General features: G+C 43.3%; 1 protein-coding gene across 4 annotated transcripts; it reads left to right on the top strand.

Annotated features, from left to right (window-relative positions):
- Positions 1–1032: 1032 nt before the first annotated feature.
- Positions 1033–15895, top strand: hyal2b (hyaluronidase 2b). Of its 4 annotated transcripts, XM_035389386.1 has the most exons (5): positions 1033–1117; positions 3134–3231; positions 7985–8923; positions 11381–11470; positions 11969–15895. In XM_035389386.1, exons 3-5 carry the CDS (start codon positions 7991–7993, stop codon positions 12353–12355), a joined length of 1410 nt encoding a protein of 469 aa, XP_035245277.1. In that variant the 5' UTR covers positions 1033–1117; positions 3134–3231; positions 7985–7990; the 3' UTR covers positions 12356–15895. The 4 variants fall into 4 exon arrangements, with proteins under 4 accessions (XP_035245277.1, XP_035245279.1, XP_035245278.1 ...); XM_035389388.1 differs by lacking the exon at positions 3134–3231 and having other exon boundaries at positions 1036–1117; XM_035389387.1 differs by lacking the exons at positions 1033–1117; positions 3134–3231 and adding an exon at positions 6830–7189.
- Positions 15896–16564: the final 669 nt, after the last annotated feature.

The following is a 16564-nucleotide window of genomic DNA, read 5'->3' as shown; positions in this document are numbered from 1 at the left end:
GCACAGATTTCATTACAGTCCTGACCTGAGAAGGCACAAGTTATTTATAGGAAGCAAATGCTTAATTTCGACTCTGTCACTCAAGGTCTCTGAGCTTCAAGAGTCATGTGTCATGAGTTAGGGCAAAAAATGAAAATGTGGAATATCATATTTTTCCCTCCCAATAATGCATATGCAGCTCATTTAGAGGGCTTATGCATCAATAAGGTTGTAAAATGTGCAAACAAACCAGCAAGCAGGTGGCATTGGTACAGTACAGAAAGTCTGAGTGTAAAAAGTGCATTCTGTGAGACTGCTGTTTTTAGCGTCACTTCACAGTCCACTGTGTGTCCATGTCTCTGCGTGTGTCATTTTCCAGCTGTGATTATATTTTTTCATATTTGCATAAGACAAAACATTTTTTGCTTTAGTATGTTTTGTGATTATGAGACATGTGGCATGGTCCATAGGGCAGCTGACCCTTAGGCCATATTTGAATGACCTGTATGGCTGCATGTCCAATCTGTGCTGCGGTCCCTTCTCTGTCTGTTACCCTTACTGCTTTCCCCTTATCAGAATAATGAAAAAAAAACAAACAAAAAAAAAAACAAGCAAGGCTGCCTGTCCACTCCTTTTTTTGTAAAAAAATGTTTCTTTTGGTGGTTCTCTCATTTAATTTAGATAGCGCAACAAGTAAACTGCATGTGTGTGTCCCCTTCCCATCAGACATGTCGTCTGTATAATATTTTACAACCAGTACAAATAAAGGCACGTGTTTTAAACCGGAATACCGTCAGAGCGAAAGTCATTCTTGATGCACTTTATTAGACCTGTTTGTCATTTTTTTTGGGAAGTCAGCTGAGCATGACTGTGTCCTTGACCAAATGCTTTGCATTACATCTGAGCGTCACCTTTTGTACCATGTAGCCCTCTCTGCATCAGTGATGTTCCGGACTTTTCTTTGCCTTTTCCTGTCCCCCAGTGTCCTGGCTCTCACCCTGTGACTGCAGGAAGCATGTGTGCGTATGTGTGTGTGAGAGAGTGCGCATTTCAGGGAGAGAGTGTGTGTGAGAAAGAGAAAACTTTCCAATAAGGCCAAGCATTCTGTTGTACTGCTCAGCGGATTTGGCAGCTGAAGGTCAGGAATTATTTCACATAATGATTTTTTTGTGTGTGTTTATGTTCCGTGTTGTTTGTAATTACGCACCCCTAAGGTGCACAGTGGGAGGGAGTGCAATCTAAAGCAAAGCCTTTTATCTATGTGAGCCGCTCAGTCTGAGCTCCAGCTTTCCTGTGGTGAAGTGGTGAGGGCCAGAGTTGCTGCTAGGGTGAGGTAGGAAAGGTCAGGGTCACTGCTATGATGAGGTGATGAAGGCTGTGGTCATTACTATGGTGAGGTAGTGAACGATGGAGTTTTTGATATTCTTTTGCAGTCTACAATGTGAGAGGAACAGGAAGCTCAGGAATGATGTTTTTGATGTGGAGTTTAATTGTTTTTACATTTAAGCAAACAGCAGAGCAAGCACACCTGACTGAGAAACACAGGAACTTTTCAATGAAGGAAAGAAAGGCCAGGCCAAGTTTCAAAGAAAAGAGAAACCTGTCATGTTTTCTTGAAAACTTCCCTTCAGATCTTTCTGTTCCACTGGCAGGAGGCAGCGTGTATCTTTCTGCCATTGAAGTAGAGGAGAGTGGGGGCAGGGGGTTAAAGGTCAGGGCTGGCCATATGTTTGATCTTCCATTTTCTTCCACTGTTTCCTGTTCCCTCCTAGTCATCTCTATTACACTGTCTGTCTGGGGCAGCTGGTTCATCATGAAACACACACTTTTGCCACCTGACATGCACCCTGTATTCTGTTTGGGCAGTTGTCCCTCAATCATTCTTTGTAATTCAGTTAATCTGTCAATCATTTGCTTTTATAATATTCTATCTCTCAGTTCTTGTATCAACAAGCTGTCACTCAATCCCCTCACCATATAATGCAACAATATACCTTTGGATCCACAAGGAGAAAGTACCAGGGTTAATTCATATGGATACCTGTGAGAATAGAACATTTGCCCCTAAGCTTGGGCTGGGAGCATAATTAATGCATTTGGGGACACTCATCTTCTTTTAATTCTCTCTACTTCTGATCTGTTGGTGGTTATGGTTGGTAACAGCAGCTTCTAGTGCTATATTACGATACATAATCCATCGCCGCTGTACTGTACTTGGTCACACTACTTAGTGAATTTTCAGAAGCTCTGTAAAATTGGAATGTTTTGGCTTCAGCAGTTGGGAGATGGAGCTTTGTAGAGTGTAGAGAATCCTGAGCTCAGGATCTGCCACAGACATTAGATATGTATGGTGCAGACCTGGGCCAAATACGTATTTTTTTTTCTTTTCTACGGTTTACTGATTTTGTCTGGTGTATTGAAACCAATACTTTCAAAAAGTAAAAACCCTGCCTTCTGGTCATTGGCAGGCTCAATGACATCAGACAAGATCAATAGAGCACAGAAAAGTATTTGAATCTGAAACAAATATGTATTTGACTCAGGTGTGGTAAGGTGTGTCATTACTGAACACAAGTAACCTAAAATGTCTATTGTATGTCATCCCTGACCACTGGCATATTCGATATCTATGGGTTGGGAGGACATGTCAGGTTAGTGGCCTTCCTGAAGAGGCATCTGGCTAGTTGATAGCTTGGCTCCTTACCTGACCCGAGCAAAAGTTGAGGCAACACATATGTAATCCACCCAAGGTCAGTCGGTGTGCTGAAGCACTAGACTACAACACCTCTCCTTATGGACCCCAGATGATCTGGTAGATGAAGTTATTTCCATACCACTGAAAATGGTGCCACTGCAAAAGTAGCTTTGTGTTCACTGATCTTGCCACTCGGACATCATATGAACCCCGTCCATCTGTGAGGCTCTGTAAGTGTTGAACCCTGTCAGTCTGAGTATGCGAGGCTCAGGTCTGTGTACCAGGTGGGATCAGGTTCACTCTAGTCACGCCCCTAAAGTTATGACTCCAGTTTTGGGGCCGACAGAGGAGGTGGAGCCTTTCAAAAAGGCTGGACACAAATAGCAGCGCATTTCATAGCAAAGGAATGAACTGGTATCTGCGTGGCTCTGATCAGAGCTCTGTCTCTGTCATACACAGGAAGGTAACCCTGAATCTGTGCTAGGCCATTTCTCTGTAACCGAACAAAAGCACCAGCCAAAGAGGCAACAGGAAAAGGAGAATTTGGCTTCAACCTGGTGAGTTTTCATTTGTAGGGGGAGGGGCAAGGGGTGTTGAAACTTGTGTGTGTAGAGAGAAAAAGCCTTTTTCTTTTTTATAAGGTGCAACCTGCTGTCTTGCAAATTTGACATTTTGGTTCACAGGTTTTGCATAGTCAGTTAGAATACTCTTTTATGCATATAAATAATTTCAAGAAGGCATGATGGAATATCTGGCTGATAATCATATAGACCAGGTGTGGGGTTGATTCCCCATTTAAATTCAGTCAATTAGGCGAATTAACTGGAATTTATTAATGAATTGAAAAATGCCAATGTTCTAAGAGGACTCTACAGTTGATCTCAATCCACTGACTGTATTGAAATGGAATTGCCCCCAGTCCTGGTAAAGACTGCAAAACGACTTAAAACATTTCCAGGATTTTCATGTTCAGGTATTACAGATGTCTTAAACTGTAATTGTCTTAAACCGCCTTACTAAATGAAGAAATAGCCCTTCTCCTTGTTCTTGTTCTGCTGGACTGTGTTGCATTAGTGTATTAACTGGAAGGGCAGGACCTGTCTCCTGTAGCAGTGTCAGTCAGTACACATGGGAGGGGGGATAGGGAGAGATGGAAGTTAGTGGCTGCCTTACACCACAGAACAAGCCCGTTCAACCTACAGCTTTTGCTGTTTTCATGACAACGTGACAAACTGCACGCACATGCTCGCACACACACACACATTCTCTCTCTCTCAAACATGTGCATTCACATCTTACACACAGCGTGTTTAATACTTTCCAGAAAGGGTGGTGTCATCTTTGTGGCCCCTCCACTTTGAAGACTCCTGTTTGCTCCCTGCTGCCCTGCTCCCTTTAATGGGAATGGGGAGGAGGAGGAGGTGATGGGGGCAGGAGGCTGAGAACTGGACATAGTTTGGGACTTGCGCAACATGAGTTCAAATCATTCTGCACTTCAAAGGCTAAGCTTGGCTGGCAATCGTGGGTGGCACTTCCGCCATCTCCATGCAACACTCCTCCAGTTGTCTGACATAAGCATTACCATGGCAACAGCTGTAGACTACTGGTAGCCATGGAGCACAGTGGTCGTGCGGCTCCACAAAAGAAGAGCCAAAGTTCACAGAGCTAAATGTGCAGCCTGCAGTTATTCTGGTTTTTGGTGTATTTCAGCACGTAAGTGATTCATAAGTGATAAGCCTCAGAAAAACACATTGTACCTGCGGCATGCATTGACTGCTAATGGAAAGGAAACCACAGAAATATTCAGACATTGCAGCACTCCAGGACTTGAGTTTGACACCCCTGAGAGACCAGTGCAGCTGGAATGACAGCTTAATACATCTGCCACATACAATTGGTAATCAATGATGAACAAGGCTGGTCATACATGCGTCACTTCATTTACCACTATTATTAAGAAACTAACACACCCTCCTGAAACCAACTCTGTGGCACCCCCACCCACATCCTTCACAGGGTGAGATGTTTTCTAAAACAACACAGCAAAACATCCATCATTTATTTTTCAGAAACTGGGCCTGAGGTAAGTGGTGTTGTAATCTTCCATTTGATTTTTCAGTTCTTCACTATCCACCTGAACCTTGTGAAACCTGTTCCTCCATAAGTCCACATAATGGCTTTGTTTATGTTTACATCCCTTCATTTGCTTTCATCTACATTAAAGTTCTCAGTAAGCACTTTACAAGGTAAATGACAACTTTATTTAAATATTATTGATGTTTACACATGCCGTTGGTGTTAACCTCACAGTAAAAGATCTAAGGTACAAGACACTTTGATGTGACAAAAAAGTTTGAATGACCACATTCTCTTCAGATGGTAAGATGAAAAAAACAGTTACATGAAATAATTTAGGAAACATTGGGTAGCATTGCTTTGGAATAGAGCTTGTTTAATTTGAAATTGAGCTTGTTTAATTTTAATTTGATAAAGATAATCAATATTGTTTGTTGTAACTTGGTCTCATTTTGATATCAATACTTTCAACGGCAGGTCTAGATTTATCAAGTTTTAATGAATGACTTATAGACAGGACCCTGTATCTGTGAGTAACTTGATATTTTTGTACATTGAAAATGTGTTTTTGAGATATCATTTCTTTTTGTACTGTTTATGAGTAACTTATTATAATAATGTATATAATATACATTTATGAAACATAGAATAATTCAATTTAGAGAGAGACATGCATACACATAGATACATGAAAACGCACATACATTCTTGCTCAAAGAAAGTGTGGATGCAGTCATTTTTCCTTTACCATGAATTAGAAATAAATGAGTGTCATATTTCTAAATGGATTACGGTGTGTTTTTAATGGGTTATTGTATACATGATAGACCTACTTGTTTGTTTTTTGGTAGATGATCTATAGCCTAGGCCTTGCTGACATTAATTAAAAAGCATGCCATTTGCAAGGTATCAACCAATCAATCAATCATCCTTCATTTATATAGCACATTGCATACACCTTAGTGCAACATATATATTCCAGTGTTAATTTTGCCTAGGTAATCTGAGTATTCTGCAGTTGACTACTTTCATCAGACTACTTAGATCAGGTGTTGTTATCAGATTTAGATAAATGTTCAATGGGGAGAATTACTGGTTGAGGGCCTGGAGCATTTATGATGATGAAATCGGCAGGGAAAAAAACGGAGAAATATGCAAATTAACCCAAATTTGGTTCTTTATTGTGTGGACGTGTGAAGTTGTATCTGAATTCTGTGTGTTCACTGTTCACATGAGGCCAGAAGGTACAGACGTTGTGTTCTTAAGGGCTGAGCGCCTGTGGTCATTGTGGTTATTTCTGTAGGAAACCCTGAAAAGTGACAAACTCTTGGTGCTGTATAGACATGGGACATGCCCCACCCAGCCGTAACATGGCAGATGGCATATCTGCCATCCACGTCAGTGAGTCACCCCACGGCCAGGCTTGGGTGCGGCTAAACCAATATTCATAAATGTAAATGCCATGATAAACACTAAGATTTGAATACCGAAGGCTTACTTGCATTTTGGTATATCTATTGCCTTCACAAACATGTGAAGATAGTGTGTGCATGTTTTCTTAAAATACGTACAACTGTAGTCTGTTTTCGCTTCGGGTCTGCGTGGACAAATATTTCGGCAACCCAATAACGTAAAGTCAGCATTTTTTAAAACCCACCAGCTCGTATTATTCATATAAATGCCATTCTGTAAGTTAATGCGTGCAGAAAGCTGTCGAAGTATTATTCACACTTGTAAAAGAAAATTCCAAATGAAAACGCATACCATTTAAACTGTTCCAATGAAGAAATCCCTATCCTGTCTACTAGGTTGGCGGCTGCACAAACGCGGTAGTCGTCTCTGAACTGTATTCCAAGCGGAAAATATTTGGACTGAACCACTTATACTTTAACGTGGGGGTATGCGGAAAGCTGGTTTTAATCGGTGCGAAAAACAGCAGTCTGACTTATCTATTATAGCAAAACTATATATAAAACGGCTATATAAAATAGCAAACTATTATAAAACGGCAAAGTAGCTACACAGAATTGAAGCCGCGATCCTCCTAAATACGCATGTCCATAAATCCCCCATGGCTATGAACCATGGCTAAGGTGTAGCGTTCCATTCAGCGCCGATATAACCATAGAATAACTAGATGGTGGACTCTCAAGTTACTTACTACCGCTTTTACTTTCTTGCTTTTTTTGACGACAGGAGGCTTTTATTAGTAACAGGATTTTCTGTACTGTATTTTAAGATGACAAGTTAGTCATCGTGATTTTTAAACTAGTTCCCGTTCCTTTAACCGTATCGGGAACGAGTACTTTCAATGTTACGAATAAGGAATCGACTATCTGGTTGGTGTGCTGTTATCCCTGTGCTTTCAGCAGCGCATTCGATAACTGTTACCTCTTCGAAAGCAGGAGTCGGACCCAAAGAGCTGTGACTTCTTCAGAGGCAAGGATGTGGCCAGAAGTGGCGTGGATTCTAGGAATTAAACGGCACAACAACGGCAGAACAAAATGGACAGTTAAAATTACCACTTATGTTTGAACAGTAAAGTCGGGCAAGGAAAAGAAAAACCCGATGTCTTATGGAATGTAGCTAGCGTTGGCTAACGATTTTCATTGAGTGCCTGATCTTGTCACTTTTCTTGGTAATGACCGGATTCACTCTTTCAGCTTTCCCCTTGTTCGCTCAACCAAAGCAGCTAACTTGCTGCCTTCAATTAGTCGCTAACGAAGTCCGTTGTTAATATGACGTTGACTAACCTACCTGCCTTGCTTCTGTAATTCTCTTGCATTCTGTATATGCACGTATTTGTGCAAATAACATTGAAAACATCTTGCTTTTAATTATTATCCCACTAGCTATATATATGTCTTATTGGTAGATACTTTGGTTAACAACTTTGCAACGAAGTTCAACAGTTGCCAAATCAGACTGTGGCTGGCTAGGTCTCTAGTCTGACACAAGAGCTATGGATGTGCTTGGGGTATTAACTGCGATTATTTAATTGGTAGACATTTCATGGATTCTCTTGAAAAAGCCTGTTTGTACGTCATAGCATTAGGTTTCCTACAGTATATGCTTATAATAAACTACTTGACGAAATGACCGCCCGTCATTGTATATTTGCGGCATTCTAAGGAAAAAAAATTGGACTGGTTTCACACTCATACGTATAGGCTGGATGATTAATTTCCTATTGTCTGTACTGCGGAAATGACTGCCTGATTGCTTCTTCTGCAGAGGACGATGTGTGCATTTCCCTGGACCGCGGTGGTACGGAGGTCCTGCCTGCTTTTGCTGCTGGTGTGCGATGTGATCCGGGCCCAGGATCTGAAGCCAACTCGATGGCCTCTGTTTTCCCAGAAGCCTGTTCTGCTGGCCTGGAACGCGCCCACAGAGGACTGTGGCCCACGCCATGGTGTCAACTTCAAGCTGAGCCAGTTTGAGATTGTGGCCTCACCCAATGAAGGCTTTGTCAAGCAGAATCTCACAATCTTTTATAAGGACCGTTTGGGTCTGTACCCATACTACGAAAGGGATGTGGCGTTTAATGGTGGGATCCCCCAGTCCGCTAGCCTTACTGCACACCTGGAGAGGATGCCAGATGGTGTGAGTAAGTACATCCGTGAACTTGGTGCCAGGGGGCTTGCCGTCATCGATTGGGAGGAGTGGCGGCCCCTGTGGGTCCGCAACTGGGACACCAAGGACATTTACCGTGAGCAGTCACGGCTCCTTGTCGCCAAAAAGAACCCAGACTGGTCTACAGACGTCGTAAACAGGGTGGCCCAGCAGGAGTTTGAGATCTCCGCCAAAAAGTTCATGCTGGAGACACTGAGGTATGCCAAGAGCCTGCGTCCCAACCAGCTGTGGGGCTTCTACCTGTTCCCCGACTGCTACAACCATAACTACAAGTCCAGCCTGGAGAACTACACGGGTCGATGCCCGGACGTGGAGATGGTGCGGAACGATCAGCTGACCTGGCTGTGGACAGAGAGCACCGCCCTCTTCCCATCCATCTACTTGGCCCCCAAGCTGAACTCCACCTCCATGGGCCGCCAGTTTGTCCGGAACCGCGTGCTGGAGGGAATGAGGCTGGCGTCAACTGGTGAAGGTGTCACACGGCCCGTCTTTGTCTACACGCGGCCTACTTATGCCAACCAACTGACCCTGCTGACTGAGGTGAGGACACAAACTCACTATCTTTCACTGATTCACTCATCCACTCACTCAGTCTCTCATTCATTAACTCACTAATTCACTCTCGCTGTCAGTGATTATCTTAGCAATTCGCTCTCTTTTGCTCACTCTGTCACTGATTCACTCACTTGCTGGTTCACTCTCACTCACTGATTCGCCAACTCACCCACTCACTGACTCACCCACTCCCTTATTTACAGTGTTTGTAATCTCTGGTGCAGGGAGTCTGGTCTTTACCTGCAGTAAATTGCAAAGGAGAACGGCTGCACTCTACAGCTGCTGTGTGTTAAATTTAAATTGGGTACATCAAAACAGCCGAATTGCAACATGCTCCATTATTTCAACATTCATGAGAAAATGCCCTTGGGCTTCATGGAGCAAACACAGAAATGCCCTTGCTGTAAATGCCTATATATCTTGCCTCCTTTCACAGGCCTAGACACTGAACCAGGCAGACGAACAGAAAGACTGGGCCAAATGGTTCTTACTGAGGAAGTCCTTCAGTACTGTGATTCGTTTTTTAAAAAGGGAGTTGAAGATTATGATCTTATCTTCAACCAATCAATCAGTTATTTTATAACGCACTACCCAAGGTGCCCAATGTTGCTGAATAGTTGAAGAACAGGTTACAAAATGTAAAGCGATCCAAAACTTGGTCCCGTTACAAAAATGGTGTGGTACTATTTTAATGTGATTTTAATATTAACAACTTAAAAGTGTTGGCATTTTATTTTAATTGTATGTTTTTATGTATCCTTGAGGGTCAAGGGACTAAGTGTCATGATGCTGGATTGCCCCACTCCTTGCAGGATGTTGGTCACAGCAGGTCTCAATGGACCAGAATGAAAATCACAAACTTGCATTAAAGTTTTGCCTTTCTTTGCGATCACCAAAGTTAGCAGATTACCTCATTTAAGTCTTTGGGTTTCCCTTTGCTATAAATCCAACGTTCTGCCACACTGCAGTTGTCATTTTTTTTTTTTTTGGCAACAAAATCTTGGGCCTCCATCTTGTCTGTTTCCTCCTGTCTAATCCACTACCCAAGAGGATCATTTGTAATTTATGATTAGTAATTTGATCCCACACTATTGCTTGTGCAAAATGTCCTCTTAGAAATGCTTATTAATGCATGCTCTCAAAAAATGTTGCACTCACGATTTTGGATAGTATCAAAATTACACCGCCTGTATTGCTACCACAGTGTGCACTATTACTGGATACGGCCCAGCTCCTAATAATAGCACAATAAAGAAGAAATATCTTCAGTTTGTTTTCAGAAATAGCCAGTGTTGGAGCATTTCTGATCTTAGCTGGAAGAGTTCTACATCTGGGCACAATAGTATACAAGTCCAGCGGACTGGAAAGATGGATCAGATACAAGTTAATTTGTAAAGATCTGGGAATTTGGCTCATTGAACTGAATAAGCCAGTCCAGCTGTTTAACCTGGTGAATTTGTGCGGCACCAGGCATGTCCCTTTGGGCTGCCGTTAATGGTTAATTGACACCGCTAGCATCACTGTTTTAAATATTTCCTCAGATTGCCTCCAAACTGTTCGGGGAGCTGAGTCTGAGGGAGTGTACATTTCTCAATGTTCCAATTCTAGAAGCAGGTCTCTGAAATGTTTTTCCTAGCAGTGAGCGGATTGGCGGAGCAAACCGCATTAAACTGAGGAGACATGCTGGGACAGGCCTGCTGCTTGCTAAATATAGAGGGTCCATCATGGGAACAATCCAGGCTGTGTTCCCCTACCGGCCCGAAGCGTGCCTCCACGTTTCTGCTCTCAGCAGAGTTACACCGAATGACACAACCTCCCAGAAGCCCCATAGGCCTTTTTAATGGCATCCGCTGGCCCACTGCCCACTGGTCTACTGGGAACAATACATCCAGAAAGCAAAAAAGGAATTCAGTTTCCAATATGAGATCTGGTGTTCTGCACAACCTGTGGTGACACCGTATGGTGCATCTTACGCCTACCACACCTGTGCCTGCTGTGTTTCTCAAAGTGTGGTCTGTATGATTGTCTGTTCTCCTGAGCAAACGCAGTGCAGTGTGTTTCCCCCCAGGGGTGGGGGTGCAGTGTAATTTGGTGGGCTGGACGGTGATGTCTGTGGGATTGTGTGTGGCAGTAACTAGAGGATTGGCTAGAGTAGACGACCCTGCAGCAGCACTGCCAGTGGGACCAGCCTCTGGGACTCACCCTCTCCAAGAGGAGGACTGGGATGAGAAACACTGTTAAAGGGAGTGTCTGTGTGTCTGTGAGTGAGAGTAAGCTTCTGCTCAGAGGGCATGCGTGAGAGAGTCATAGTGAGAGAGGGAGGCGCAGGGCGAGTCACAGCTGCAGGAAGTCTGAAACTGTGCCCTGGGAGAGATGCACAGAGCAGAGTTCTACAAAGGCTGGCTCAGTGTTATAATGCTGTCTGTCTGTCTGTGTCTGTAGACAGACCTGGTGTTCACCATTGGGGAGAGTGTGGCGCTGGGAGCAGCAGGTGTAATTCTGTGGGGAGACGCTGCCTACGCCAGCAGCAGTGTAAGTGCTAGCCTTTATCCATATATAATTATACACCGTATACATATCTGTGTATCCTATACACCTGTATATCCTGTACATACCTCTGTATCATATGCATATCTGCGTACTGTATATACATCTGTGTACCATGTACATGCATATCATGTAGGCTATACCTGTATCCCTTGTGCATGCCTGTATATCATATGCATACTTATGTGCATACACTTGTAGAGAGGCAGCCATGTAGTATAATGATTAGGGAACAGGGCTTGTATAGCTCAGATTGCAGGTCTGATTCACAGGTGTAGGACTTCAAGCTCAGCTCATGTAAGAAGTTTATTTCTGTTACATTGTTCATTGTAAGTGGTGTTCAGTTCTGTGTGTGGTTTGCGTGTTTGTATGTTCATGTCTGTCTCTGCATGCATGCTTTCGTGTGCATGGGTGTTTAATATGTGTATAATGCGTGTGTATAATGTGTATGTGTGTATGATGTACGTGTGACTCTCTATGCAGGCCAACTGTCGCAGTTTGAATGATTACCTGCTGGGTCCGCTGGGCCGGTACCTGCTCAACGTTTCCACGGCAGCAGAGCAGTGCAGCAGGGCCCTGTGCTCCTCCCGCGGCCGCTGCCTCCGGCGTCGCGCAAACGACAACGCTTACCTGCACCTGAGCCCGCACAGCCAGCCAATCGTGAGTGAGGGCGGCAAGCTGATGGTGAGTGGCCAGCCCAGCGCCGAGGAGACGGAGCAGCTGAACGCAAACTTCCGCTGTCAGTGCTACAGCGGCTACCAAGGGGAGGGGTGCGCGCAACCTGGGCCCGGCCTTCCCGGCGCCTCCCCCAGCCTGCGGCTCTACCTGCCTGGCCTGCTGCCCCTACTGCTGCACATACTCCTTCACTGAGCCAGGTCACCCTGCCCCCTGGTGGCAGGGAGGATTTCTGCAGGCACCGAAGGCAGGACCCACGGGCTAATCTGTACTGATGGTGACAAAGGAGTTACTTTGGGGCAGTGATGGCTGGAACCATTACTATGATCGTGAACCCTGAACCACGGGCCTCCCCAGCCCTGGCTTGTTGGGACAGTTGGACTCCTAAGGTCCTCATGGACTCCAGCTGGTCCTTATGGACTCCAACCTGTGGTAGGGGCTTAGGCTTCTGGACACCTGTCCAAAATCTTAGTTGAGGTCTGAGCAAAACCAATAATAATCACGCACACATTTTCACCATAAGTTGTTTTTAGATTTATCTGAAATTAGATGGGATGGTGCAATTGTAAAGCCTAAACCAATAGGATGTTTAGTTGCCTTTTTTCCAGGTTTTCAGCTGAAATGGTCTCATCCACAGATTTTGTATATCCAAAGGTGTGTCTTACAGTGAGGAATTTCTGGGTCATTATCCACATGCTTTTTTGAGCTCCTCAGTCCCTTAACTTAGGTGTGCGGCCCACTTGCAGGTGTGTATGTGTGCATGTGCATAGGCATGATGGTTCTGGATGTGACTGACGCAGACTGAGTGGTTCTGACTGTTACATGTGACTGTCAGTCCACCAGCCTCTAATCTGAAGGGCAGAGCGGAACACATTAGGACAGGGAAGCATATTCAGACAGTGTGTGTGTGTGTGGGTCAGATATTTGCTTAATGCCTTATTTCTTAAAGCTTCCTCTCAACCATGAAAAGAAGTCTCAAGAGGAGCTATAAAATAAAATTTTTATCAAGGAATATGTATTTTTTGAACATATCTATTTTTTATTGCTTTGTTAAATCTTTTTTTGATACTTTCAGTGTTAGAAAATCTGGAATACTGACAGACTAGTACTAATGCGTATTATTATGGTTCCCTCATATGGCTTTTCTGGGGGGGGGGGGGGACAGAGGGCTTTACCTAATGGGGTTACAGAAACGCTTGCGTGCCCTCACGTTCTGGTAGAAATTCCTTGAAACCCTCAGGGCTTTCTGAAATGTTAAGGTAAATGGATACATATTATAATGCAGAAACACTGGGATCTGGCTGCCCATCCCACCCCCACAGCTTGACACACTGAAAACCACAGCACTATGCAGCTCCTGAACTTTCCAGGAAGACCTCAAATTCACAGCTGCTGAGGCATAAGCTACGGCTGTTTCCAAGGAGAAGAGTATTTCTGCTTTCCACACCTAGAATGCAATTCGGCTGCTTTGAACGCTTGATAATCGTGCGAGCTGCAGCACGTGGTCATGGTCATGGACAAGGGCAGAGGTAACACCGGTGGCTTGTTATCAGAATACAGAAGTTTGTGGCCATCTTTCAACAAAAGTATCACAAAGGGGATGTGAAATGTCATAGGGGAAGTGATCTAGTCTCACATTGGTACCTCAGTGGCCTGAAGGTGGGCAAGCAAACAGGCCAGCAGTCTTTAGCTTAAGGAACAGGCTTGTATGAGCTTTCAGTTCACCCCGGCCAGCGTGGTTGTGGAAGTCCAGCAGATGTGTGTGCCACCCACATCCGCCTCAGAACAGTCATTTAAAAGGATTTCAGTTCCTGGAAAGCTTCTGAGTTGCATATCCATGCCATTTTTAAGAAGGGTTCTGCTTCACATTTATTTTCCCTCACAGTATATTATCCCGAGTAAGTGCTAGTCAGGAGGTTCAATGGTATTATTTTGTGTGTGAATCTGGAATTCCGTCTGTCTGTCTTGTCTGAATTCAAACTGGAATAGACCCCCCTCCCCCCCCCCCGCACCTGCCATACTCTGACTTCCTAGAGGCTTGCACTGTTTCTGTTCCTTTCACATCATGTCTAAGTGCTAAAATGTATTATATAGCCTATATTTCACATTCACATTGGGTGTATAGGTGTTCTGTAAGTAAGTATGGACAATTGCTATTATAGTTTTAATTTAATTGGTTAATCATGAATTTTTTGTGGCTGATGCAGGGTTGAGTTCACTGAAGGCCCTGGGAAAATAAAGGAATGACATGTGCTAATCCATGCCTTTTCTATATGCTGTGCATATGGAACTGTACGCCTTGAAAGTGAAGTTTATATTTCAGTCATTTTTAGCTATGTTTGTAACTTTGTGAATAGAAGGTTTGCCTTCTAGGTGAAATTATTCAGGTATTAATTGCTGAACACTTTGTTTTGACCTCCAAACAAACAAAATTGAAAACAAAAATAAAAAAGGAACCAAACTGATCTATTGCTATTTTAGATGTATGGGTAACTGAAGCAGGGCCCTGTTTCATGAAGCAGGATTTAGGAGTTCCCTAACTGCACTGGATACAACTCAAGACTGTATCAAATCTGGAACGTGGACTGAAGTAAAAAGAGCTGTTCCAGGTTTTACTTAAGGCAGTTATCCAGCTAACTCCGCAATCCTGCTTTGTGAAATACCCCTCAGCTTTGCATGAATCAATTTGACAGAATGTGTGAGGTGATGTCATCAGATTATATTTGCAGACATGCCTTGTGGGGGCCCATATTTATTAACTATCATCAGATGGGTTTCCCCTCTGTCTCTCTCTCCCTTTCTTTTCACCCTTTACTAAATTTTCTAGTGGGAGCAGTTGTCTTCTTTTGGGATTCACTTCATTTAAAAAGGGAAAATCGCTGTGCCAAAACCAATATTATTGGACTGGAGGTACAGAGAAAGTATTGTTTCCTAATTTAAACCAGACCTAAATGCTGCAATTTGAGTGATACCTTGCAGCACTGTGTTGCACTCGTCCCGACAACACATGCGCTACCCTCAGAGAATGTGCAGGTGCTCCCTGGCTTGTTCGTTTAATAAGTGAGTCCTTTCAATTGCAAAAATAGTATTGTACAGCTTGTGGTTTCAATACAGGATATTTTAGAAACCGAAAGTCATGTACTGAGGTATGTTTCATAGCTTTATGGAAACACCCACATTGGGAGGAAAAAGTGAGGATAAAAGTTAAATAATTTTATTGAGGATACATCTGAAACGTGGCATGTACGACCTTTTAATGGAAATGTGAGCAAATATGGCTTCCATGGACTAATCATGGTCAAACCATATGAAATAATTTATTTTTAATATCTTGTTGTATAAATCTTCCCAAAATGTCTCACAAAAATATCACTATAATGGATTATGAAATGAAGCCATCACACTGAGCCAGCATGTCTTATATTTATGACACAAGACATGACTGTGGCCACTTTGAGCTTGGACCTTCCTTGCAGCTACAAATAATAACTTGTATATACAGTGAGTTACATAATATTTGGGATAATAAATTTTGGGATAAATTTGGGATTTTTTTATTGATTTTGGCTCTGTACTCCACAATTTTACTCCACATGTGGTTAATGTGTAGATTCTTATTCATGGGTATTTTATACACTTTGGTCTCACCATGTAGAGGTACAACATAAATAATGAAGATGAAAAGAAACCTGAGTTGCCATCAGGAACATTATTAAAACAATTTCTGTAAAGGAACTTTTGTTTACTTGGTTCAGCTGTGCATTGGTCCCCATGCTATGGCCTACTGGCCATGGAAGACTTTGGGAAAGAGTGCCCACTGGTGGCCCAGGCATGCTTATGCAGCTGCATGCCTCTGTAGTCCTAGTGGGGCTTGGTTTGCAGGAGGTCTCTTCCTTGTTTAACTGCCAAGAATTTGAGCAGCTGGTGGTAGGTCTCATATGCCTGCATGTCGGTTTTAGAGGAAGGGGAGACAGAATGAACTGCTTATCTGAGACTGCTTTGATTGCACCTGGTAGGATTTAAAAATATGCAACACAATACCATGTCAATACCATTGATATCTGCAAATTACTTGTACTTCCAACTTGGTCCCATCTGGGTCAGGTGACCTCAAATGCAGCTCAATGTCCAAGACTATAAGTTCCATTCATGCCCCTTGACCACATTAAATATATATAATTTAATCTTAACTTCACAAGCAAAAACATCAGAACCTTCATCTTGTGGAGAAGGATCATGTTCATGTAGGTCAGAAGACCCACATCTAAATACACATCCCCCACCTAACCTACACTTACAGACTCAGTGGTAGCAGTAGCCTCTTCACTAGGAGTATGAGGAATGCAGAAAGCTTCCCGTGTGATGTGGCAACCTCATCAAACTGTGCAGGACTCATTTGCTAGT

This window comes from Anguilla anguilla, chromosome 13, assembly GCF_013347855.1.
Source record: "Anguilla anguilla isolate fAngAng1 chromosome 13, fAngAng1.pri, whole genome shotgun sequence".
Lineage (NCBI taxonomy): Eukaryota > Metazoa > Chordata > Actinopteri > Anguilliformes > Anguillidae > Anguilla > Anguilla anguilla.
Note: the sequence above shows the minus strand (reverse complement) of the source record. Positions and strands in the feature narration are given on the sequence as shown.